Genomic DNA, 25,225 nt, shown 5'->3' with positions numbered 1-25,225 from the left:
GTCAATTCAGGCAGCACTAAAGGCGTAGAGATGTGATTTCCTGACATTTATCAGCAATGTTGTTGCTCTGCTTCTACTTACCAGCTTGAAGTCAGGGTGGGCGATATGACCAAAATCACGAGGAGTAATTTTATTTCACAATAACTAACATATAGACACATATAGAAGATATTTTTGCTTTAAATTAATAAGGTCTTTATGAAATCAAAATTTTTAAAATTCATAATTCTAGAAACTAGTCTCAATAATCACAAAAAACTAATAGCCAAAAAAAAACAACTCAAGCTCAGTTAAGTAAACGGTCAACGATTAAACAATAATAAGAAACTAATTACAAGCAAAAATACAGTAGAACAAATAAAAAAAGAAATGTGACATTGTATAAAGTAATCAAATACATAAATACACTATATTATTCGGTGTGCATTAAATATGTATTTCTTATTAAAGTTAGAAAAGAGATTTAGGTCAAGAGCAGTGAGAGATTTTCTCTCTTCTGTTGTTTAACATGAATGACAGTCAACAGTAATATTAGACTGCGGTCACTTTAAGAGCTGCCCAGACACAATATTCTGTTAGACGTGTTTTTCCTTTCTCAGCTGCTTGTTTTCACTTAATACCTAAATTTCTGTGTTTACGTGGATACTTGCAAAGATGGCATTTTGACACATAAAAGTGTGAGTATTTGTAACTGTACGACTTATAAAGTGGCAAAAATATCTCCGTTCAATACTCTCGTGCTCTGTAAGTATCATCTTATTGCAGAAGATGAGGACTGTTTCCTGTGAGAGAAGCCTGTTTCTGTAAAGTGGGGCAGTTCTGACATCGCAAGGTCAGTCTGGTGATTCTGACTCAGCCTGTAATTAAGTTTTTTTTATTTAAAGAATTTGCCACTAATGATTCAAACGCAAGTTTTGAGCAGTATAGAGTAGCGCTTGTGGTTTGTCGTTTCTCCAGACATGGTTTTATGTTTACGTAATACATAACCCAATGTGTAAAAAGACAGCATAAGCCAATATAATCAGTAATTATGTCCCCACTGGATGCAACAAATGCCTCGTTTATAATGGGTTTTATTGTTTTTGTCTTTTTGTTCTGGGCATTACGCAGTATGTTAAGACACAGTATGTTAAGTATGTTAAGGGGCATAACATTTCAGTCACACACTTGAGGCATTCAGCCAATCACAACGCACTGGATAGCTGGCCAATCAGCGTACACCACGCTTTTCAGAACGATGAGCTTTGTTAATTAATTGATAATATTTACTTCCCTTTCTGGAGTGTGATGAAGCAAAATATTTTTATTAGGAGACCTCGCAGGGAAGAAATCTAATCTGTCTGAAAACACTCCCTTTTCAGCACATAAAATAAAGAAGTTGCTTCCTGAATACTATAGTAATAGTATTATGCTATTACTATTACTGATAAGAAAACTCGAAATAAAATGCAATCTTCACCTATTATTATTAGGGGCTAAGCACCGAAGGTGCGTAGTCACCTATATACTTCTGCCGAAAGTCTATGGCAGCCCATAGAACCGCTTTGGAGATAGTTGTGAAATTTGACACACCGATAGAGGACAGTGAGAAAAGTCACCATAGCAAATTTGGATTCTCTAAATCCAACTCTCTAGCGCCACCACTGGTCCAAAATTAACATTTCTTTAAGCTAAAAACTTTTGAACTGCAAGTCAAGAAAATGAAAATTGACAATTCTTCCTCTGAATCCTTGGCTCATGCCATGTCGAATGAACCCCAAAAATAAAAATAAAAATGTCGCTATTTTGAAATGTTCATAAAACCTTTTTTGAACTAGTCCTAGACGGTTTGTCTGATTCTCACCTAAATTTGGTCAGATCATCTTCAGACCCTTCTGGCGAAAAATTTATTTATTTTATTAATTTATTTCATGTTGGTTCATCAAAACGTTGTCAAATAATGTGCAAAACAAATTTGATGAAAAGCATGCAAAAATGGATATGAGGCTTTATCTCCGCAACGGTTTGGCGTATTAAGACCAAACTTGGTATGTGTTAAAACAAGCATGAGGCCACCTTCAGTGTTTCACAAAACTGGTCTCTTTAGATTCAGTGGAGCATGCAGAGTTTCCCATATCAGCCATTTTGGGCATCGGACATTTTGAATTTTGTCATAAAATGCTATAATTTACAAATGCAATGATGTATCGTTACGGAACTCGCTATGCGTCTTCAGTTTGGGTTTGTTTTGTTCAAAAGGTATAAAGCAATTTCTAAAAATGATAATAACTTTTGTATACATTAGCCTATTGTAATGAGACTGATGTTGACAGATTCCGTGGATTATGCTGAGAACATCGATACCTATTTTGCCATTTTGATTCATGTTGAAAACCTACTTTTTGAACTCCTCCTAGACCATTAGTCCAATTTTCTCCAAATTTGACTCGAATCATCTTCAGGCCTCATTGACAAATTTATGGGAAAAATGCCATCTGCATCAATGCATCTGAGGCTGTATCTCTGCAAAGCTTTGACATATTTACACTGAACTTTGTATGTGCCATTTTCAAATCACACTGACCATGGCACATCAATGTGGTCAAGAGTAATAAACCATTAATTAACTATTAATAATTACATTTCCAGAAATGCTAATAACTTTCATTGCATTGACTTATTGTAATGAAACTGGTCTCAAAATATTCCTTGGCTTATGCCAACAACATCGATACCAAATATTCCAGAGTAAACTGAACTTCCTGTACGCCATTTTGATTTATGTTGAAAACATACTACTCATATAGTACATACTGAACTACTCGTCAATCATTGGTCAGATTTTCACCAAAATAGAATCAGATGATCTTCATACTGTGCTAACAAAACTAAACTAGATTTTTTTGTCGATACACAAAACCACTTTTGTACAGCGCTGCTATAAATTTTGGGCATAGTGCCAAACTGCATCTGAGATTGTATCTCTGCAAATATTTGACATAGTCACAATGGCACATACAAAGTTTGGTGTTAATGACATTGACTATGCCACAATAATTTAGTAACAGCGCCACTTATTGGTTAAAATATTACTAGTTGTTGTATTTATGATTTTTCAGCCATTTTGACTAAAATAATCTTAAAATGGTATTAATTACTTAAGCCCCGTTCACACCAAGAACGATAACTATAAAGATAACTATAAAGATAACTATAAAGCTAACGATATTAGCGTCCACACCAGCGAACATTATCGTCTGTTTATTCTGAGCGCACGTGCGTCTGCCACTTTAAATCCTCAAGCTCGTTTATAGCAGGGTGGATTCTGATTGGATGTCAATGTTTGTATTGTGCATCAGCTGGAAAAAAATCGTTCTGAAAATGATTCCAACGATACAGTTTCTCTATGCCTTTATCATTATAGTTCTAGTGTGGACTCTGCTATTCTTTAATATTGAGAAACATGAGTTTTTAGAACTATATCTTTATTGTTATCTTTATAGTTATCGTGCTTGGTGTGAACGAGCCTTTATTCCTGCATTTGGTCTGAAGCTTGCTTCTTTAGTGCTTGGCCTCATAATTGCTGATTGCAGCTATATTTATTGTTGTTGTTGTTGTTGTTGTTGATGATGATATTATATACACTACACCACCTTTGGTGTTGGTAAGCTTTTTAAAACATTTTTTCTTTAATTTTGTTCTCAAGAAGTGAAATATTTTTACAATTCAAAATAACTATTCTACTGTATAACTATTCTTTTTATTCCATTCCTGTGACATGATCCTTCAGAAATCATGCTGATTCAGTGCTCAACATTGTCAGGATTGTTTAATGAACAGAAAGTTCAAATGAACCATTTATTTTAAATAAAAATATCTTGTAACATTATAAATGCCTTTAACTTATGATCAATTTCATGCATCCTTGCTGAAGTAAGTTCTGAACTTTTTTTTTTTACCTACTGACACCAAAGTTTTGAACGGTAGTGTAGTAATAATTTATAATTAATTTGTGTCTCTGTATTAAACACAGACAGTCCTGCTGAGGTTCTAGCAAACCTTTAGCCTGTTCTCAAGTTATTAAAATCTTTAAAAATAACAAAATAGAATTAAATTATCATAAAATGTCAAAATTAATAAATTTATAATGAAATATAATGCAATTAACAAATTAACTTCAACAGAGACTGTGGCACATAACAGAAGACATTCACAGGCTATGAAAGAACATTGTTCATACAAGGTCATTCTCTAAGAGATGTTGCAGGTGCTTTGTTTTGCTTGTCCTAGCTGCCAGTAAGAACAAGGCTCACATTCATGGTGGAAAACATGTGATACAATGTTGCAAGAAAACTGGCTTGGATAGATTAGTGTAACTATTTGCTGTGGTACATTTAAAGGCACAATATGTAATTTTTCTGCTTTAAAAATAGCAGATATCACTATATCTATGTTATATATTTTTTTGTTGTTGTGAACTTACATTATCCCGACAGTTTGCACGAACTTTAAAATCCGGAGAAAATTATAGTTTAATTAGAAGAGACGGCACGTTTCTTTATTTCCGTTTTTGTCGCCCGTCTATGGCGTCATATAAACTTTGACCCCTCTAGTTTATCTAACTTCCTGCGGAACCGCCAAATACAAAGGTGAACAGAAGCAAAGACGAGACGAAGAAGAAAAAGTAGTAGCTAGCCTTGGTCGAGACTATTATATTTTATATTTATATTGTTTATATTCGTATTTATACCTCAATCAATAACTTAGTTATGGATCATGATTATGCTTTGCCTGCACGTTCTGTGAAGCGCAAACGTACGGGTGAAATAAATGACCTGAGAAGGTTTTGGGATGAAGAAGAAACGAGACACGGGTAAATATTGGAGTTGCATTTCCAAGATAGAGAGAGCTTCGTGACAAGCTGAAACTACAGAGAGATGCTTGCATTCTAATAAACAGGTATGCATCCATTCAGCTAACTAATGTTATATCTATCCGTATATTTTGTGAAACGATGATGTCTTGTGTAAAACGCAGACGGACTAGCTCTCATGTAGAGTATAATGTAAATCTACATGTGTTCTATATCTAGCTGGATAAAGTAGCTTCAAATGCAGTTCACTATCTTGTTCGATATCATAGTATAAACGTAGCCTAATTATAATTATTAACGAAAGGCAACCGTTTTTTTAAACATATATAACTACTAGCTAGATGGAATATTGATTTGATAGGGGTCTGATAATTCATATATCTCTCCGTTCGAAAATACGTGATTGTCAAAATACTAAGTCCGGTGACACACTGGCTGCGTGGCGTCTCTGCTGCGTGCCAGAAGCGTGGCGCGCTGCTGCTGCTGTAGGTGACATAGAGGGAGACCGCCGACAGACCAGGCTCTTGTCTTCATGACAACAATATCTATACTTCATGTTGAACATAAATATAAAGCCTACTGATAAAGGACACCGTCAACAGTATTGACGGCAAAATAGACTTATGTTTGACAGGTGCAATATTTGAAAATTGATAATTATTTATTTATTTTTTAAATTACATTTGTATCTGAATTTATGTCAACCTATAGACTTTCAAACATCAAAATGTCATGAATTAATATGTATTTGTGTACAAAATTACATATAAACATATTTTCCTATTATATTTTGCCTGGAAACGCTTCCAACACGCGTGCGTGTCGCGTGAAAAATAGGCGTCGGTTCTATTTCTAGCATGTTTTCCGCGCAGCTCGAGCCGCGGCTGAGACACGCGTCTCACACAGGCAGTCTGCAAGCTCTAACCTATTAACATGGGAGCCGAATTAAAAACTGACACGCCACGCAGCTGAGACGCTTGCGCCATGCATCCAGTGTGTCGCCGGCCTCAGTTAAAATGAGTGAGGATTGTGGGGAGCGACAGAGCGGGTGTTCCAATGAACAACAACTCCCATGAGCCTAGGCTCTTTCCCGACGTCATCAAAGTACGTCTCATGTTATTGTTTTGATTGAGTGACCCCTGGTGGCCAAAAATTCCATACTGCGCGTTTAATTCATAATTCTTATTCTTATAATGTTATTCTTTAACATTCCTATTATTCAATAATCATACAGTACATTCTTGTGTACTGATATGATATGTACTCTCACTCAAGCGGATTCATTCATTTACACATATACGTTCATTATTTATTTTTACTTTCACACTATTTTCAAATTATTAAATGGTTTACAGTAAGCGAGAGTTTATCTCTGCTAGGCTTTGTGTTTAATTTTCTAAAGATAGCTGTTAAGGAGTTAATTCCTTTCTATGAAAACTGTGAACCTCTTCCTTCCATTGGGAGCTTTGCATGATTGCATCATCACACTCTTTTTGTCTTGACTAAAAAAAAACAAAAAAAATTCCACAACAGTGTGCAGTACCTCACAGTGAATCCTGTAGTTGCTCTGTAGTTTTTTCACATCGTTTATGCTGATTGGCTCAGGCAGAGAGCCCAGATCAGGAGAAGGGAAGGGGGGCAGGACGTGAGACACATCTGCCAAATCATACACAAAACTTGCTCACTTAGAGTTTGTTGTTCATTTATTCTAACGATTTTGATGTGATTGTATGTAAATTAAAATCAAGTGTATAAAATCTTATCATGTACCAATGTACTGCTGGTGGTGCTGGCTCTGTGCCGCCACACTCTGCTCAGGGGTGCTGGACAAGTGCTGGGAACCGCTGTTCAGACTGTCCCCCATCCCATCCATCTTGTGAAAGGGCTTAAACCTGGATACAGGAAATAACAACAGGAAGAATAAATGTAGAATTCACTACTGGGGATTATAGAGGATATGACTAAGAGAGAGACAGAAGACCATTTTCCATCAGGGTGCAAAGCCTGTGTTCAATATGAAGCTGTTCTGTGCATTTCCAAATGCAAAATAAACAAATCAAAAGTGGTTCTGACAAATAAATCTGATAGTTTTGATAACAACAACTCAACATAATTTATATATATTTTTTAGATTAAATCATGTGTGAATTATTCATTTAAATAATAGAAACATAATTAATTCATTATAAATTTAAATGAAATTTTACTATTGCCTCAATTCAATTATTAATTTACTTAAATTATTTCCAAAGTTAAAATAAGCTCAACTCATTTCTGTGTCTGTAATTTTATTATTACAGAGTATACAGTAATAATATCATGATGAGACGCTATTCGTTCTTATTAATATTTAGATTTTTTTTTTTTTTATAGTTTCCGTTTTCATTTCCATTTCTGTGAAGGTATTAGTAATTTAGCTGTTTTTATCATTTTTGTCTATATAATATTTATTTATTAAGAATTGTAACTTTAGCACATCAAATTTTAATGAAAACTGAAATGCTGATTTTGGCAACTAACTGATGGCAAAGAAGAATTGACTGGTATATGAGACGAAGATTGTGTGCAAGCGAGAAGGAGAGAAAGGGGATGCTTATTTCACCTCTGTTTCTGATGGACAGGTTGTTGTCTCATTGCCATATACTGCATGTCCTCCTGCAAGCGGTTGAGAGGCGAGTCAGGCTTTAGACGAATACCGTAATAATGGTATTTCGAGTTCCCCCTGAGATACGCACATACACACACACACACACAAAATGAGCCATCACATTTTTTTATTCCAGCAGCAACACACCACAATTTGAGTCTGAATGTCATTTATTTTAGTCGATCATCTCATGATCATTCTTTAAGCATTAGACCAGTGTCTGCAGTAACTCCACTCAACGTTCTTCTCTGTGCCATGGTGGGTTTGAGACTGGATTGTGTTTTTCTTTTGAGAGTGGATGAGCTGTTAATGTACTTTATAGATTAGCTATATTTTGGGTGTAGTCTGACCTGGTGCCAAGTCGGCGAGTGCGAAGGCCCATGAAGACAGATCGGATGAGCTTGCCAAAAGAGGCAGCATTAACTGGATCCAGTTTTTGCTCCTGACAGTGTCTCAGATAGTGGTTATACAGAGAGCTCCGCGGCAGACTCACACCCTCAGCAGTCTCATAATTGTCCAACAGCCACTGCAACTACACACACACACACACACACACACAGCCAATGAATAAAACAGCATAGCAAGCTTAAAGTCTTCACAAAATAATAGCATAAACAAAACCATATATTACGCTTCTTCATACATACTGCCTATTCATATTAATTACTATAATCATTTGACAACACCACCCTCATGTAATCAACATTTTTAGAGAAAACATTAATATTTTATTTTTCTTACACAAAGCTACCGTATTGTACACAATTCAAAATTTCTCATTTTCTTTTCTATAGAAGAAAATAAGTCTCAAAAGTTTGGAAGTGGGTTTTTTTTAGGATTACTTAATACAATTTTTATATTAGGGCTGGTAATTTAAAGCGTTAATTAGATTAATTATGGAGAAAAATTACGCGTTAAAATTATTAACGCATTTGACGCACTTGCCCCGCCCCAGACCTATGTGGATCATCTGCCATTTCATACATTCGATTGATGACTAATATGAGGCAGAGCAACAACTTACTGCGAGATGGAGCCTAGAGAATATCCCTAAAATTAAAGATATAGAGCAAAATATGAGATTTTGAGTTTGAGATTGTGTCTCATATTTACATCACATAATTAAGAAATATCACACGAGCTGTAGGCTAAGTACAATATCACAAGAGTGCAAATGTGATACTCATCTTATACAACAGTTCATTAAGAAGTTAATATTGTGTTATTTTAGGCACAATGTTGTCTGTTTTGCTCAATTTTGCCAACCAAAAGATAAAGACAAATCAGAACTGTTCATCCCCATTTGGCGCGTTGAACCATCGGCTATAGTCGCGTTGGATTTGAGCTGCACAGACCGATCGGTGTATGACATCAAAGTACCGCGAGAGCGATTCAAAAGCACAAGGAGTCGTCTGCTCTCTAAGCTCTTGCGGTTCTTTGATGTCACACATCGATCGGGCTGATGGTGATGATCCGTTTCAAGTCGAACAAGCCTAATGATTCAATGAACCATTCATAAAGAACCATTTACTTCACTCCTGAATGAATCAGCCATTTGAACGATTCAAACAAATGAATAAATGACTCGATGACTTAATCATTAAGAAATTTACCACCACCTACTGGCAGTTTTAGTTTATTATTTAGAGTATCATTTCATTAAAGAAATAATTTCATACTTTCATAGTAATAATAATAAAATTAAGAAAATAAATTATTAAATTAAATTAAAATTAAATTAAATTTATGCATTTAGCAGATGCTTTTATCCAGAGCGATTACATCAATTTTTAGATATCATGTGTTCCCGGGGAATCGAACCCCTAACCTTGCGCTTCATAGCGCAATGCTCTACCAATTGAGCTATAGGAACACTAAAGAAAATACATTATAGTTATAAAAGTTAAAAGTTAAACTATTAAAGTTATAGTTCACTCAACCAAAAATGGCAATTCTGTCATCATTTACTCACATGGTCCAAAAGAGTATATGTAATAAATTTTATCAAACAAAATATTTCTTGCTGGACCTGCTTTTTGTAATCTCTGTTAGATGCTTTACCCAACGACTTTAAATGATCTTTTCAGAATAATTTCTCCAAATTTGATGTGCGATTAATTAGATTAATCAATCACCACATCATTTAATTTAAAAAATGTAATCGCTTACCAGCCCTAATTTATATATAATATTTTGAGGGTTTTTTTATTCAAGTTTAACTATTTATTTAAGTGAAATTGTGCTGTATTTGTTAATAGTGTTTATGTTTTTGATTTGTTTTGTTTTTAAATAGTTCCATTTAGCATTATTTAATTTTTATTTCAGTTTTATAATAATTTTAGTAACAGTAATAGTAATTAGTTGCTGTAGTCAGCAACATTTCTAATGTTCATTTACGATTTATATTTTATATCAATTCATACCATTTTGAACGGTTTTAGTTAACAATAACAACACTGGAACAACATGAGGCTAGGTAAACAACAAAACTGAACAATTTCTTTAAAAAATTAGATGAATGGATTAGAACATTTTGTCAAATATTTTATATGCAAGGCATGGGGTGTGTAGAACTTTGTGAATGAAGGGCTTTTTTGGGCAATTTTGTGGGTGTATATTCCATGCAAGCCTCCTGATAAGTGAGAAAAACATGGGAGAGGGAGTCTGACACTGATCACAGCATTATGTCAGTCACATCTCAGGCCTGATGCAAGAAAAGGATATCCGTTTAGGTGTAAATATTCATAGCCTTACATTGTCTGTCTACAATGAGATAAATAAATGTTCTGGACTCAAGAGCTCAGAGCCACTTCAGACTCCAACTGCAATTTAACATTAAAATAGAAATAGAAAATCCTTAAATATAAGTTTAAGTGTTTAATATTCAGGGGTAGATCTCATACATATAAACATGGTGATCCCTGAGATGTTGACTGAATCAGTGGTGTCATGTAAATGCAGGGGGTCTGAGGCACTTTAAACCCAAAACACACAGAGCGAGGGGCCGTTCTGGAAAAAGCATGCTCACAGCAGCAGTGAAAAGCAAAGCAAAGAGGCAGGCAGAATGAACTAAGCCTTTTTTTCAGGATTTGTTCCAGTTTCAATAAAGTTTTTTTTCCCAGTTTGACTTACATGGCTGTTGAGCAGGCTGCTTTTGTGAGTGGCAATCCCTTCTGACTTTTGGAGGTTTTCAATCGCCATTTCAAGCTGAGGAAAAGTAGAAGCATGCAAGACATGAAACGGGGAAGAGAAGGAAAAAACAGAGGGGGTGGAATGTTGGGGAGGACAACAGGGAGGGAGAAAAGACACACAAAAAAAACAGAAAAGGAAATCAGTCTGTTAGCTGCAGCCGGACTTTGAGCATTTCCATTACAGTCTGTCAGTGTTTGCAGCCACATTCATTATGGGTGGACAAAAAGCATGCAAATGTGAGGAACTCGGGGGTTACGCCACTCTTCCTGTCTCGGCCTCATATATGCTAATGATCCGCACACACAGGCCATGAGGTCAGGCTACTCTCAAACACAAGATAAACTCTCTGTCCACTTCTGAAATCACACAGTTAGCAGGGTTGCGCCCTCTGCATAGACACGGTCACATTTAACGCGTGATGCTGAAAAAGCAGATTTAATTTGACTCTAATAAACATGTTTTTCTGCAGGTATTAGCTGTGGAGAAGGATATAAGTTTCTGCTATTGCATTCATTAACCAGATTGTTTTTTTTCCATAGTGGGCATGAAAAAAATTATATTTCAAAAGCTGGAATAAAGAGATTGAAAAGAAAAGATTAGAGGGAGAGAAAGATATAAAGAGGCAGAGAGAGTAAGTTTTGGCAGAGTGGCAAAACTTCTAAAGAGAAAGAGGGAGACAGGGAGAAGAAAAAGAAAAAACAGGCATCCTTCCAAGTCTTTAAAAGGCTCCCGACGGCCCTTGGCCAAATGGTAATGAGCCCCAGGGGTTGCTTTGTTTCGGAGGCCACTCAAGTGACTGTGAAAACTGCTAAAACAAGGCAGAGCTGGATTATTTAGAGGCAGTCGCCTCCTTAAGCCCTGTCCCTGCTTTCAGCCCACCTCATAAACTAGCACACTGTGGAAAAAGAGCTGCACTCTGATGACAGTGTGTCATCTCTTCTCTACAGAGCATTGGTAAGGGAAAAAAAGTGTTTGCATGATTAATCTGTAACGTTACCGTTTCAGAAATGCACATAATTGCAAAACACTTTTGTCTTAGGGAATGTAAGTTGAGCTCTGTCAGCATTATCTGAGACATGCTGCAGATTACCACAGAAAGTCATTTTGACTCATCCTTCAGCTTGAAAAAAAAAAAAAAAAAAAAAAAGAAGCAATTCTAGGAGATGTGAGCAGAAATGCAGACTGTATATTTATGGTATAGTGGTATTTAATTCTTTCACACAAAAATGTGTTCTCTTTTCAGTACCCATTTTGCTATTACCCTTTTCTAGGTGAGTAAACTTCAAGTTATGCTTTAAGGACTCTCCTTGCACATATCAGGCAGGAGTTAATATCGGAAACAATTTTCCAAAGAAGATGTTAATACATTTTTGTTCGCGTTTATTAACTGAGGGATGAGTTGCAATTTTTTTCTGTGTTAAAAGACATGGAAAGCACATTCCCGTCACACATCATCTAAACAATAAAACAGCATTGTAAGACTGTGCTCACATTTCCAAAATCACAGTTTTCTAAGAGCTCAAAGTAATGGGACTAAAAACTCCCCTCCCATGTCACCAGTGGAGCAGTCTTGAAGGATTTCAGCACAGCGAACCTTACCATTGCGGATGAAGAGCGTGAGGAGTGAGAGGTGTGGTGGCGGCCACTCTCCATCCCGCCGTGGATCAGGTAGGCACTGCCACTGGAAATGATCTGACTGCTGCCCACATCCATGGCGATTCCCACCATGCTGTGGGTGGGCACTCCGCCAGCAGAGGAGACGACTGTGGTAACCTGAGTACCACCTGCTTGAGTGTCAAAATAGGTGCTTCCGCTGCCCTGTCCGTACAGCTGGGACTCTGGGTTGTACGAGTATGCAGTACGACTGGAGAAAAACACAAAAGACAATAATGTTCAGCATTTAACGCAATCTCAACTTTCCAAGAACATCTTTTGATTGTCAACTCAGAAGTTGGATTTGATAAGGACCTCATCTATATTAAATTAAAATTTAAAATTAAATTTATGCATTTAGCAGACGCTTTGAACCCCAAAATTTCGCAATGCTCTACCAATGCTATATATATATATATATATATATATATATATATATATATATATATATATATATATATATATATACACACACACACACACACACACACTAGATAATATATTTATTTCCTGAATAAACATCTTCCATCTTTCAGTTAAAGAGGCCATATTTACAATTTTATATTAGCTAATTTATTCATATTTAATTAGTTAATTATTTACACAGTGGACACGAACATCCACAAAAATAGACAGAAAGCTATTAGGGTTTTCATTACTGATATGGCTTTCAGACTATATATTAAAACACAGCCAGTCATTATTAAACTCCAGAATAAACGTAAAAAACAAAAAACAAAACACTTCCACAAAAATGGGGCCTGAATCACTAAAGGCTCCTGAAAAAAAGGAAATTAATTTCCTTTTTATTAGGCTCAAGGGGTTGGAGAAAAGTAAGTAACCTTGGAAAAAAAATATGATTGTCTAAGTAAATATTATATATTCTTCGATCCACAATAAAAATAAACGGTCCAATATTTTAAATTATTAATTAGGTGTATTAAACTAATTCCGCAGTGTCACGATTTAAATGAATGTCACAATTTTTGCCTAAAAAAAAAAAATTGATGGAAAGCACCAGCATAATACTCATTACATTATACTTCAGCATCAACAGGAAGTCTTCAGTAATAAGTTGCCTGCACAAAGTGAACAACTGAAAGCAGGTTTGACAGATTCGTCTAATATATTGAAAGGGGCTTACATTGTGCCATTGGGGTATACGGCCTCTGCCCCCTCCACATACTGCACCTGGGACTGGTACACATGCTGAACCTGTTGGACCTTTAAACACACACACACGCGTACGGATCAGACTGGTGCTAAATAACCACTGTATGAGTTCTGAGAAGTGATAATATAGATTCTGTAAGGCAAATGAGATGAACAGCTGTATGCAGTCTGCAGGCAGTAGGGGGCAGTGAGTACAAAGCTTCACCTCAACAATCAGAGACACCCTGTCAAGCCGGGAAACTACTTATTAACATATTAGTCGCAACAGCCCAAGCATGACGTGTGTGAAAGTACAGCATGTCTGCGTTTCGGGGTTCTGAAGGTATGCGGAGACAGAGAGAGAGAGTGATGGAAGGACAAAGACAGTCACGAGAGTGTGAAAGAGATATGTAGAGAGGCAAAAGATAAGCCAGAAGCGTTGTGGGTCATCAGGAAGTGCAGTGAACCGTCCTGTGTGTGTGTGTGTGTACCTGCTGAGGGATCTGTTGCACTCTAGGCACTGGCAACTGCTGCACCTGAGCTCCCTTCTGGGAAGAGCCGGTGGACTGAACTAACACACGCTGCAGGTGAGGGACACACACACACACACACACACACACACACACACACAAATGTAAAAAATTAGACCCCTTTTCTCTTTAAAAGGTCAGGTGCGTAATTGTTTCTATGTAAGAATGCCATTATGCCAGTTTAATATGGAAAGAGAACTGTAAGCCATTTTTGTGGCAATTTAAAAAACTTCTGTCTCAACCAATTGGTGTGAGCTTGGGGTGGGACTACCTGTCTGTCCAAATAAAGGAAGATGGGTGGCAGGGCGTTTCTTTGTTGTGTTAAATTTCACTCATTTACACAACAAAAAAAGAAAGAAAAAAAAAAAAAAAAAAAAAAAAAACGGCGAAAGATTTTAATATCTTGAGATAGATCACTGGAAAGTTTCGTTTATTAAAAGTGTCGTCTTTAATCCAAACTGCAAGCACCACGAAGGTTACATACTAGGAGTCTATATTTCATTGTGTGCTGGTTTTCATCAAATCCTCTACAGCTGTCCAGGGAAATGTGATGCTCTACTCAAAATATTAACCGAAATTACATAAAGACCAGGGCCCATATTCATAAAGATTCTAAGAATCCTCTCAGAAAACTCTTAATTTAGCTTAAAAACTTTTACGTAGGAGTCTTAGCTTAAGAGCTATATTCGGGACCGATCTGAGAGCAACAGGAAAAGACAAAAACTTTCATTTTAGTGAGGAGGCGGGGTTGACCCCGTTGCTATGTTTGACACAATCTTTTAAAGACTGTGAAAAAAAAAAAGGAAAAAAAAAGAAGAGTGATTTTAAGTATAGGGTCTATTCTAATTCTCACTTTGAATTTACATGCGTAATTTTTCCTATTTGACCGTTCTCTCTCTCTCTCACACACACACACACACATTATATGTGTGTATATAAATCCTTTTTTTATTTACCATGCTTTTAATTTCCTATAAGGTATTTGATTGGCTTAGAATGATAAGAATTGTTCCACTAACCAATTACAGTGATTGCTGTCCTATTTAAGTGGCGGTTTGAATGTTGGTTTTAATCATAGACTGTATAAAAACATGGACGTAGTGTCCGTGCCTCACCCGTAGACTACTGAAGAGAGTTTTTGAAGCCTAAAGTGTGTAGAGCGGGCCGTCGCCATCTTGGCAGCGCGTCAACGCGCGACTCTCCCGGACAATCAAAAATGGGCAAAAAGGCGGGAGCTAGTTGCTGTAGCCACGCCCACCTAGCGCGACGGCAGTGTCAGCAGCGCAATCTCCCTGTCACTCAAGTGACCACGCCCTTAATTATGCAGAACTTTAAGTCTTAATATAATTTAAACGGATGAGTTATAAAAAAATTCACCCCCCTCACAGTTGTCATGAAGGGCAAAATTAGCTATTTAGACCAAAATCATTTTTTGAACCAGGCTGTAAACATGTTTTTTCCTGCTGTAAAGTTGGGCATTTTAACATGGGGAGTCTATGGGACTGACTCCCTTTTGCAGCCAGCCTCAAGCGGCCAGTCGATGAATTGCAGTTTTAGTCACTTCCTTATTGGCCTCACGAGAGAGAGCGGGAGGTTGGCGCTCGGTTTTAATGTATCAAACATGGAATCAAAACCAAGAAGGGCGAGAAAGCCCAACTGGACAGAGCAACAGTGTTTACTGTTAGCCCAGTTAGTGGATGAACACAAGGCCATTCTTAAAGGAAAATTTGGGCCGGGTGCCACAGCAAGGGACAAGAAGCAGACATGGGAGCGTATAGCACAAACTATTAACGGTTCATTCCCCCTGCTTGTGCGCACCTATAAGCCTGCTATATTCATAAATGCAGTTTTTTGAGCCTGCAGGTGGGAATGTCCAGTGGAAACGAAATGAACTGCGACACAATAAGATGTTCTGAAAGTGCTGTAATTGTTTGTGTGATCACTCTGCTTACAGAAGGTTGTGACAGACCCAAAACATCACTATTGCATTGTTGCATTTTCCCAGTTGCCAAATATCGTAATGTAGTGATTACTTTAATTTCTGGTGCTATGGCATTTCTGCGCTGTGTCGGAGACGTTAGCACGTCTCTAATAAGCTCAGTCACAAACGTGATCCCTGCACAATTTAATCTATAGCGTCTTATTAACTCACTGTAATCCATTGTCTGCAACACATTTCTTCTGCCTCTTCGTTTTTCTGCCATTTTCTCCTCTGCTAAAGAAACTCTTAAACCTCTTAAAAGTCCTCGTCTGAGCTCCTAACAAGTTTGATCTTAAGACATCTTTTAAGGGTTAAGATGCTTTCAGAATTACTTTTTTCTTTACTAGGATTTTTTCTTTAATTTTAAGAGTAAACGCCCACATTTCTAAGAATTTTGTCACTAGGAGCTACTTTTTGCATTAAGGTTCTTTATGAATACAGGCCCAGTTTCTTTGGATGTGTGGTTGATCCAAACCCAACATCTCCCTCGGCAGCACCACGCAAAGTCGCTGCTAATCATTTCAAGTGGCTTTGACAGATGAACGGTGTGGGTGAGGAGAAATCTTTCATCGCTTCAGATGGATCCAGCGCATATTGACAAGCATCTTTAGAGAGATTCAGGCCGATGACAGAAGAGCTAAAGCAGCTCTGATTTTCATATTAAACAGCTCATGTGCTATCAACTTATTATGCTACTTTTGTTCAGCAGAGTTTAGATAGATCGTACTGAGGCTGCTTACCTGTTGGGAGGCAGGAACGGGCTGAACCACTGGCGCCTGGGCTGAAGTGGACGTTCTCAGCGCCACGGTGGACGCAGTCTCTGAGCCACCCTCTGACCGCTGCATGGTTTCTCCTGAGCATGCGAGAAAGAAAGAGAGAGGAAGTGAAAAATATTAAATATTTCAATATTACAATTTCGTGTGCTTTTGTTTGCTTATTAAAGACTAGACAATGGAAAATACCTGATCACACCCTTAAAGGAACATTCCACTATTTTTGAAAATAGGTTCATTTTCCAACTCCTCTAGAGTTAAACAGTTGAGTTTTACAATTTTTGAATCCATTCAGCCGATCTCTGGGTCTGACAGTAGCACTTTTATCTTAGCTTAGCATAGCTCATTGAATCGGATTAGACCATTAGCATCTCGCTCAAAAATGACCAAAGAGTTTAAATATTTTTCCAATTTAAAACTGGACTCTTCTGTATATACATTTTGTACCAAGACCAACAGAAAATGAAAAGTTGCGATTTTCTAGGCTGATATGGCTAGGAACTATACTCTCATTCTGGCGTAATAATCAAGGAATTACCATGGGTATATTACGCAGCACCTGAAAATAGTCCCCAGCTAGTTTGTGTAGTTGCAGCAATAGCAGATTTGCTGAGGACTATTTTCAAGGCTGCATAATATCACGAAACTCTTTGGTCATTTTTGAGCACGATGCTTATGGTCTAATCAGATTCAATGATCTGTGCTAAGCGAAGTTAAAAGTGCTACCGCCAGACCCAGGGATCGGCTGAATGGATTCAAAAACAGTAAAACTCAACTGTTTAACTCTGGGGGAGTTGGAAAATGAGAATATTTTCAAAAATAGTGGAGTGTTTTTTTTTTGTTTGTTTGTTTTTGTGCATGCATTTTCGTGTGATGTTGGTCATAAAACATTCTGTAACAAATTAGTTTGTACCTGCTTTAGCTAATGCTAACCAGTGTTGGGAAGATTACTTTGGCAAATGTAATAGATTACAGATTACAAGCTACCCTATTTAAAATGTTACATTTGATAACCGTTAATCATTTTCTAACATTTAAGCAGCCAGGGTTAACCTTAAAGTAGTACTCAACACTGATTACCGTCAGACTTTCTAAATCCTTCGTCACTTTAAGATAATAATTTAATTTTAAAAGCACAGCCATCCCAAGAATCAGATGTGTAAAAATATTCAGACAAAAGTTTATGCCAATAATGGTAGATTTGCAGTTAATTTGTTAAGTAATAGTTATATTAATATTGCTACTAAGTATTGTTATAACTATAAGCTTAGGATAATGTGTTTTTGAGATAACATTTTAACAAAATATTTGAAGAGGTTAGCAATAGCTCAATTATTTTTATTTGATCAAAATCAGAACATACCAAGTATAAAATAGTTTGAAGCACTGAAAAACAATGCAGTAAAAATTCTAAATAAGCATAAAGGACAGCAATGTGCCAATTGGCATCTCAGCATAATATAATATCATGAGATCCCTGCTGATTCCCACCACTACGAAAGATACGCGACGCAATCAAACTGAGCGCCAACAGGTTGCTGAAGAGGATAAGAGCAGCCCACTGAAATACAACTCTGGAAAGATGCCAGAAAAAGTGGGAAACAAAGCGGCTTTTCACACTCTCTTCCTTCGAAAGGACCAGGAGCTCAACCTAGCCAAGTCAGGCTGAGTCACCCGCATCCCCAGCAGGCTGCTCACCTCTGAACTCTATTATGAAGAAAAGAACAAAGGAGACATTAACAACCCCATCACAACTGCAACGTGGCCCCAAGGAGTCGACGGGGAATTGAGCTCAAGTGAAGATTTGAGTTTGCCACGGTCGTCGAGATCCCGATGTAACTCTCCAAGCTCTCACAGCCGTTGATGGTGCACAGAACAACAGGAAAAATTAGAAAAGAGTGACAAATGGAGACCAGGCAGCCTCCCACAGGTTAAAAAAAAAAAAAAAAAACCAAGATGATTAGGAGGTGAGAGCAGGGGGACTTTGGAAAAAGTGGAGGGGCGGAAAAACAACATACTCCCCCAGTCATGAAAAGAAATAGCGGGGGGGTTAGATGGGGGTTTGGGTTGAAGCTAAAATGGCAATGAGGCTGGTCCCCCCACTAGGATACTGATGATCTCCAGCGGTTGTTTGGAATGAGAGTCCGTCTCTAGGAGCTCCAGTAATACAGCTGATATGAGGAAATTCCTCAATGCTTTGTAAACGTTTGTCGGTTGCTATGGTGAGGGATCCATGGCAACCATCCCTAACTCTACCACCCCCTTCCCCTTGTGCTATTCTTTTTTAAGCTCACACACAGGAACTTTCAGAGTGCTGGAGAGACAGACTCAGAGACGGGGAACGAGAGCTACAGGGGGGGCGCTGAGCTCTGTACATCTAAATGAGCTCTTTACCAGTCCGACGATGCAGTTACCGCTCAACAGGTCCCAGATCAGTGTTTAAGATTCACGCCTGTATTGATTGTGACTGACAAACAGCAGAGGAGGTTAATCTGAGAGCTCATGCGATACGAGAGACCCCTTGACTGACAGTTTGTTGTTAAAGTTTCAAATAGAGCAAAAGAGTAGCAATACGCTCTACACACATGATTTCATCTGCAGGAAAAAAAATTATGCTAATTACAGGCACTTAAAGTTTTCCTCTGGGAATAGAGGAATAAAGAATAAAAGCTAATTGTGTTTCCTGAGATCAGTAATATAGAAATAATGAATTCTTGAGTGTGAAGCTCTATTCAAAGGTAAATTAATTGGAGAAAAATGTAACTATCCCAGTTTTCAGAAAATAAAGGGATTGTTATGAATACAACAGATGAGTCAGTTCAGTAAAAAGCATGAACTCAGATACACTCTGGGTGTATCTGTTTTTTTTTTGGGGGGGGGGGGGGGGGGTTTGACACAGTTGACACACATTTGCAGTTTTCTTTTTACAAAGAGTCAATACTGTTTTTGCAAATAAGATTTTGCAAATAAAAGTGTATTCTACAGTACTGGGTGTTCCCACACGTTTTTGACCAGTAGGTTTCCAACGCTTCCATTATATTTTCTAGTCAGCTGTGATGACTAAATAAATTTTTTTATAGGGAATAACTACAAATAGTGATGCAATAAAATTCCAGCACAATAGGCTTTGTGCTTTGTTACTTTTGATATGAAACCGTCTTAGCATTGAAATGTTATTCTGCAATTCAAATAAGTTTAAATGTTTATTTTTCATCAATAAATTGGATTAGAAATATTAGACCATAAAAAATTAAAATAAAATAAAAACTGATAGAAAACTGCCCTTATGAGACATTGAAAATTTTATACAACTCAGTTATTGTTTGATGGTTGATTAAATAAAACTGATTCATTCATTGATTAATTCATCAAAAATATTTTTGGTTTTCGGCTAAATGAAAACTTTACATTTTTTTTTTTAAAGAAGACCTCGCATCAATTTCGAGAGGGATTCAGCTAAACAAATTAAAAAATGACTATGAAACCTTGACAACACTCAAATATTTTAGCTAATCTGATTATGCTTTTTAATGATAATCAACAAAATCTCAAAGGGCGGTGTCTGGTAGAATTTTATGAATGATGTGGGTTCAAATTCAGTGGAACTCTGTGGACTTGCGGGTACAGATTATGTGTGGGAGTAATCACCCAGTCATCACCAGGATGGAAGTCTTCCAGTTTGTTTACACCAGTTAGACACATGTAGATGGTCACAGTCATGCTTTCCAACTGGGCTTGCTGTATCAGTCAACAGGAATTATTTGGTTCAAATCCCACAGACTTTGTCTAACTCTCACATGAACTAGACTGGTAAGGTAAAACACTTCATAAAACCTCTCAGAGTAAATAGTATGAGTGTGCTTAGATCTTTTAAAGAGGTATTCGCTTGAGGGGTGTTGCATTGGTTATAAATACGTCCTGGGCTGGCCCTGCCACAGTTATCTTTGGAGCTGATTCTGCCTACTGCTATTGTTCTCAGAAATCACTCACTGTGTGCCTTCAGGTGTTCAGGGAGAAATCCACTTCAGCCTGTCAGTCTGGGTACTGACCAGCGCTTCTCAGATAGCTTTGCTGGTTCACCACTTGATGCCCAATGTAAAAATTTGGGTCTTGAAACGAAGTATGAAAAATGTCCTTAAAAGAGAAGTTCACTTCCGAAATAATAATTTCCTGATAATTTACTCATTATCATCCAAGATGTTCATATCTGTCTTTCTTCAGTCGAAGAGAAATTAAGTTTTTTGAGGAAAACAATCCTGGATTTTTCTCCATACTGTGGACTTCAATGGTGGCCAATGGGTTGAAGGTCCAAATTACAGTTTCAGCGCAGCTTCAAAGGGCTCTACATGATCCCAGTTGAGGAATAAGGGCCTTATCTATCGTACCAATCTGTCATTTTCTAAGAAAAATACAAATGTTTATACTTTTTGGAAGTACCGACCCAGTGTTACAAAAAAAGTTAAAACAAGGATGTTGTGAGAAAATGAGTTTTTCGCCCTACCCAATTTTTTACCAAAATATGTAGATGAAGAACTAACTGTGCATGACTTTTCCAACATGATTACTAGGGATGGGTACCGAAACCCGGTATTAAAATGACCCCGGGGCTAAATTATGTAAGACTGTAGTATCAGTAAGATCTGACGGTATCGGTTCTGCTTTCGGTACTGGAGGGGAAAAAAAATTAATGTACTATGTATTTTTGCTTAATAATGTTATCGTGCACATTTTATCTCACCAAACATTTCCAATGTGCGATCATATTAAGACGTTTGCGAGATCTCTCATGTGCGCCGTGGAGGCTGTCTGTCAGTCACACACACAAAAAACAAGAACGAGCGCGGTGCACACACACGCATAAGGGGCCGTTCACATATCGCGTCTTTTGCGCACTCAAGTTCGTTATTTCAAATGTAGGCGCGCGGTATGCGCGCTCATAATGGAAGCGACGCGCAAGCGGTGCGACGAGCTCGTTTTTTCCAGGCGCGTCAGCACCACATCGAGTTAAAAACATCTCAACTTTTCAGAATGCCGCAAGCGCACCGCAGGCCATGTAACTTCCTCACCTTTTCCGTAGCAATGTTGAAAGCTCAGCCAAGATGAAGGAACAGCTGATAGCTGTATGTGGATTTTTAAATCAATTTAGTAGCAGAGCTACTGCAAGCAATTTTTAGTGCTGCAAATCCATTTATCCATTGCTGAAATTTTCACCGTCTTCATGGAGAGAGCAGGTCATGGTTGCTTAGCAACGGCAGACTCCTCAGGAGCGCAAGTGCCCGAAGGCTTTGGGGAAAAAATCAGAAAGCGGCGTGCCTAGCGTTTCCCACGCGTTTTTAGACGCGATATGTGAACGGCCCCTTACAGTACGAAAACTCCTGCTTAATACAAAGAGTGATGATGACGGAGACAGCAAAACGTTCCAAAGTGTGGTTATACTTCACTAGAATTGATGCAGACAACGCTGGTTGTCATAAGTGCAAATTTTTGCATGTAAGGGCGGAAACACAAGCAATCTGTCAAAGCATCTTTCAAAAGTGCATTATGTGCAGACAGAGAAATGCAAATTTTTCGACTGCCTAACACAACACAAAGTAACACAACACAAAGTACCGATAAGAATACCGTTAAAGTACCGGACCGTTAAGCAGTATCGGTAAGAGTAGTAATACCATTAAAACCTTAACGATACCCATCCCTAATGATTACACAACGCGTGAAGACACTCATGCGCATTGCAGAGGTAGTGCAAGATGAGCATGTGTGGTTAAAAAATATATACATTTTTTATTTTTTAATAATATGATTGATCATTTCACTAGATAAGACCACTATTCCTTGGTAGGGACCTGTAGAGCTATTTGAAGCTGCACTGAAGTTGCAATTTGGACCTTGTCACCATTGAAGTCCATTATATGAAGAAAATTCCTTGAATGTTTTCCTAAAAAAAAATTAAATTCTTAATGACTGAAAAAAGAGAGACATGAACATCTTGGATGACAAATGAGAATTTTTTATTCTGCAAGTGAATTGCTCTTTTAACTGAAATGTATCATAGCACATCAGCTGAATAAATGATGTTCAACCTTGTTGACAAAACTAGTCCATGCTGTCGCCTGCTGAATTAGATCTTAGAAACCTCCCAAAAAGGCAATAATCAACATGGGAAGCATTATCTTCTCCTTTTGAAAAAATATATATTTATTTTGCTATCCTAAATACAAAGCTATAAGGTTAGTTAGAATTCTTCACTGTCCATGACCCACTCAGAACCTGTGAACTATTTTTCATCACAACCTTCCAGAATTACTTGCTTTTTTCAATAATAATAATAATAATGAGAACGAGTGAAGCGGGCTAGTTAGTTGTGCACCTCAATCTCATCTAATCTCCTAGAGAAGGTTAAAAGCCACACAAATTCCCCACCAGCAGGTCTGGGCTGCACAAAAGCAGAAAACAGCAGGAGCACCCCGGCACTTTGGTGTGAAGAGCGAGAGAGGCCCGTCCTCAATAGACTTCTGGTTTATTACAGTAGAGCAGAGACTCCCCACCGCACGACACAAGCACTCACCTCAGCCGAACACAAATGAGCTATTAAAGACCGCCACAACATAGCAGCCATTTCCTTCTGTTCTCATTAACCTGAGTGTGAAGAGACAGAGTAAAATCCTCTCCTGGAAGTATGCTGGCAATAAACCAGGCCTAAATGACAAGGAAAACATAAAGTGATACCTGTGATTGAGGTGAGTGGGTTTATACACATCTGTCACAGACAGATTGAACTTAAACAACACTCGATCAGGGCAAAGCACATGCAGATGTTCAATTAAAAGCAGGAGCCCACAGTCTTGGCTCTTGTTTGCACTGGCCCACATTGTTTGCAGAGCAATAGCGGTTGCTAGTGGCAACACCGTCCACTCCCGTTTCCAGGAGCCTGTTGCTATGCAACCAACAGAATACTTCCCAAACCAAACAATGCCATCCCCAAGTGATCCTTCTATCTAACATTAACCAGAAACTTAGAACAATAAATACATAAGCTATTACTCTGACCCTCTGGAGCCGAGGCAGGGACTCGGGAGGGAAAAAAACATGTGCTGTTATAGCAAAAAAAAAAAAAAAAACATCAACAGAAAGCTATACTTCAGGACTTACAAGAACTTTCTCTGGTATGGCACGCTGACAGGGAATGTTAAAGCCATCAGAAAGGCAAAAAAAGTCAAGAGAAGAAAAGAAAAGCCGCCACAAGTCATTCTTGCACTTACACGCTCCAAATACAACAATCACTTTGTAAACGAAGCCTCAAATTACTTTTCCAACTATATAATCCAGACGTTCCTGACAGATTTGCAGTTTGGAAATACACTCTGATTGCTTTTATGACCCGCCGGAAGCTTCGATCAGCCATGCAATAAAGCAGAGACACTTGTTACCATTAAAGGGCCATCTATACTGGACATCTGTGTCCAACAAGCTGGGCCGATGTTCTGCAGATATGCAGCTTTGAAAAACACACACCAAATGCTCCTACCACTTATGATATAGATCATCCATCCATACCAACTGCAAATACGAAGATTGAACCTGGAGGATATTAAGAAAGTGTTATGTATGTGACTTATCTAGGGCCCTATGATTTCCACGATGCTGAAAGTATGGACAGAGTTGTGGAATCCAGTCATAAAAACAGAATTTACAGTATAATGTGCAATGTCACGGAATTTGCCAAATTTTTTAAGGATAAATCAAGAGTAGTTCAGCACAGTTAAATCCAAACAAGATATGGACTAGTGTCTGTGGATATTAAGCCACAAAAAGAACCCTCCATCTTCAATTCCCGACACAACCCTAGTCCATCCGTCACCAGCAACCCAAAAGCAAAGGGGCTCTGCAGCCAGGGAGAATCGGTCGAACATTGCCATGGAGACCGTTTGTTCACACTTACAACTCTACAATCCCCCTCCCTCTCCTCCTCCTCCTCCACCAGTAACCCTTTCCAGATTTCCGCACCACCCCCAACCCGGAGCAGATGATGATTCCGAAAGGAGGGGGAAAAAGTGTGTCGTAAAAGAGAAAGCTTACCTTTGGAACAAAGACTATGAGAAGGTGAAGAAGGAGAAGACTGTTAAACGTGTCTGGTTCCATAGTGATAATTGCCCTTTCTATCTGTTTTTTATAATAGTGATGACAAAATGGTGGAACTCCTCTCCAGTTTTTGTTGTCACACCACCTTGTTGCCCATAGTGATACAAAAACAGATGATCGTGCTGCGAAAAAGAAGTCTCTCACAGCAGGTGTCTGTTAGGGGTGCAAAAATATACATCCTGGTAACTACACCCAGTGACACATGCAGTAAAGCTGTTTCAGGATGAGTTTTCGGAAATGTAAGAGATTCCAGCCAGCCGAGTTTCTGCTGTGGGCTTTATATTGCAACAGTGCAACAAGTTC

At 38.0% G+C, this 25,225-nt stretch overlaps 1 protein-coding gene across 5 annotated transcripts in view; it reads right to left on the bottom strand.

Moving 5' to 3' along the window:
- Positions 1-25,225, bottom strand: part of LOC132097857 (DNA-binding protein RFX2-like) — a 43,262-nt gene that overhangs the window by 7,527 nt on the left and 10,510 nt on the right. For 2 of the 5 annotated variants that reach the window (XM_059503821.1, XM_059503825.1), the window contains 9 exons: positions 16,748-16,860; positions 13,988-14,077; positions 13,489-13,568; positions 12,291-12,555; positions 10,632-10,706; positions 7,850-8,031; positions 7,455-7,574; positions 6,623-6,744; positions 6,396-6,508 (listed from right to left, as the gene is read on the bottom strand). In XM_059503821.1, coding sequence (XP_059359804.1) covers positions 6,396-6,508; positions 6,623-6,744; positions 7,455-7,574; positions 7,850-8,031; positions 10,632-10,706; positions 12,291-12,555; positions 13,489-13,568; positions 13,988-14,077; positions 16,748-16,860 — 1,160 coding nt within the window. The remainder of the gene's footprint in view (positions 1-6,395; positions 6,509-6,622; positions 6,745-7,454; positions 7,575-7,849; positions 8,032-10,631; positions 10,707-12,290; positions 12,556-13,488; positions 13,569-13,987; positions 14,078-16,747; positions 16,861-25,225) is intronic. The other 3 variants (XM_059503823.1, XM_059503826.1, XM_059503822.1) reach the window with 2 other exon arrangements.

Source organism: Carassius carassius, chromosome 21 (genome assembly GCF_963082965.1).
Source record: "Carassius carassius chromosome 21, fCarCar2.1, whole genome shotgun sequence".
Classification (NCBI taxonomy): Eukaryota; Metazoa; Chordata; class Actinopteri; order Cypriniformes; family Cyprinidae; genus Carassius; species Carassius carassius.
The sequence above is the reverse complement of the archived record's forward strand: the minus strand, read 5'-3'. Positions and strand labels throughout refer to the sequence as shown.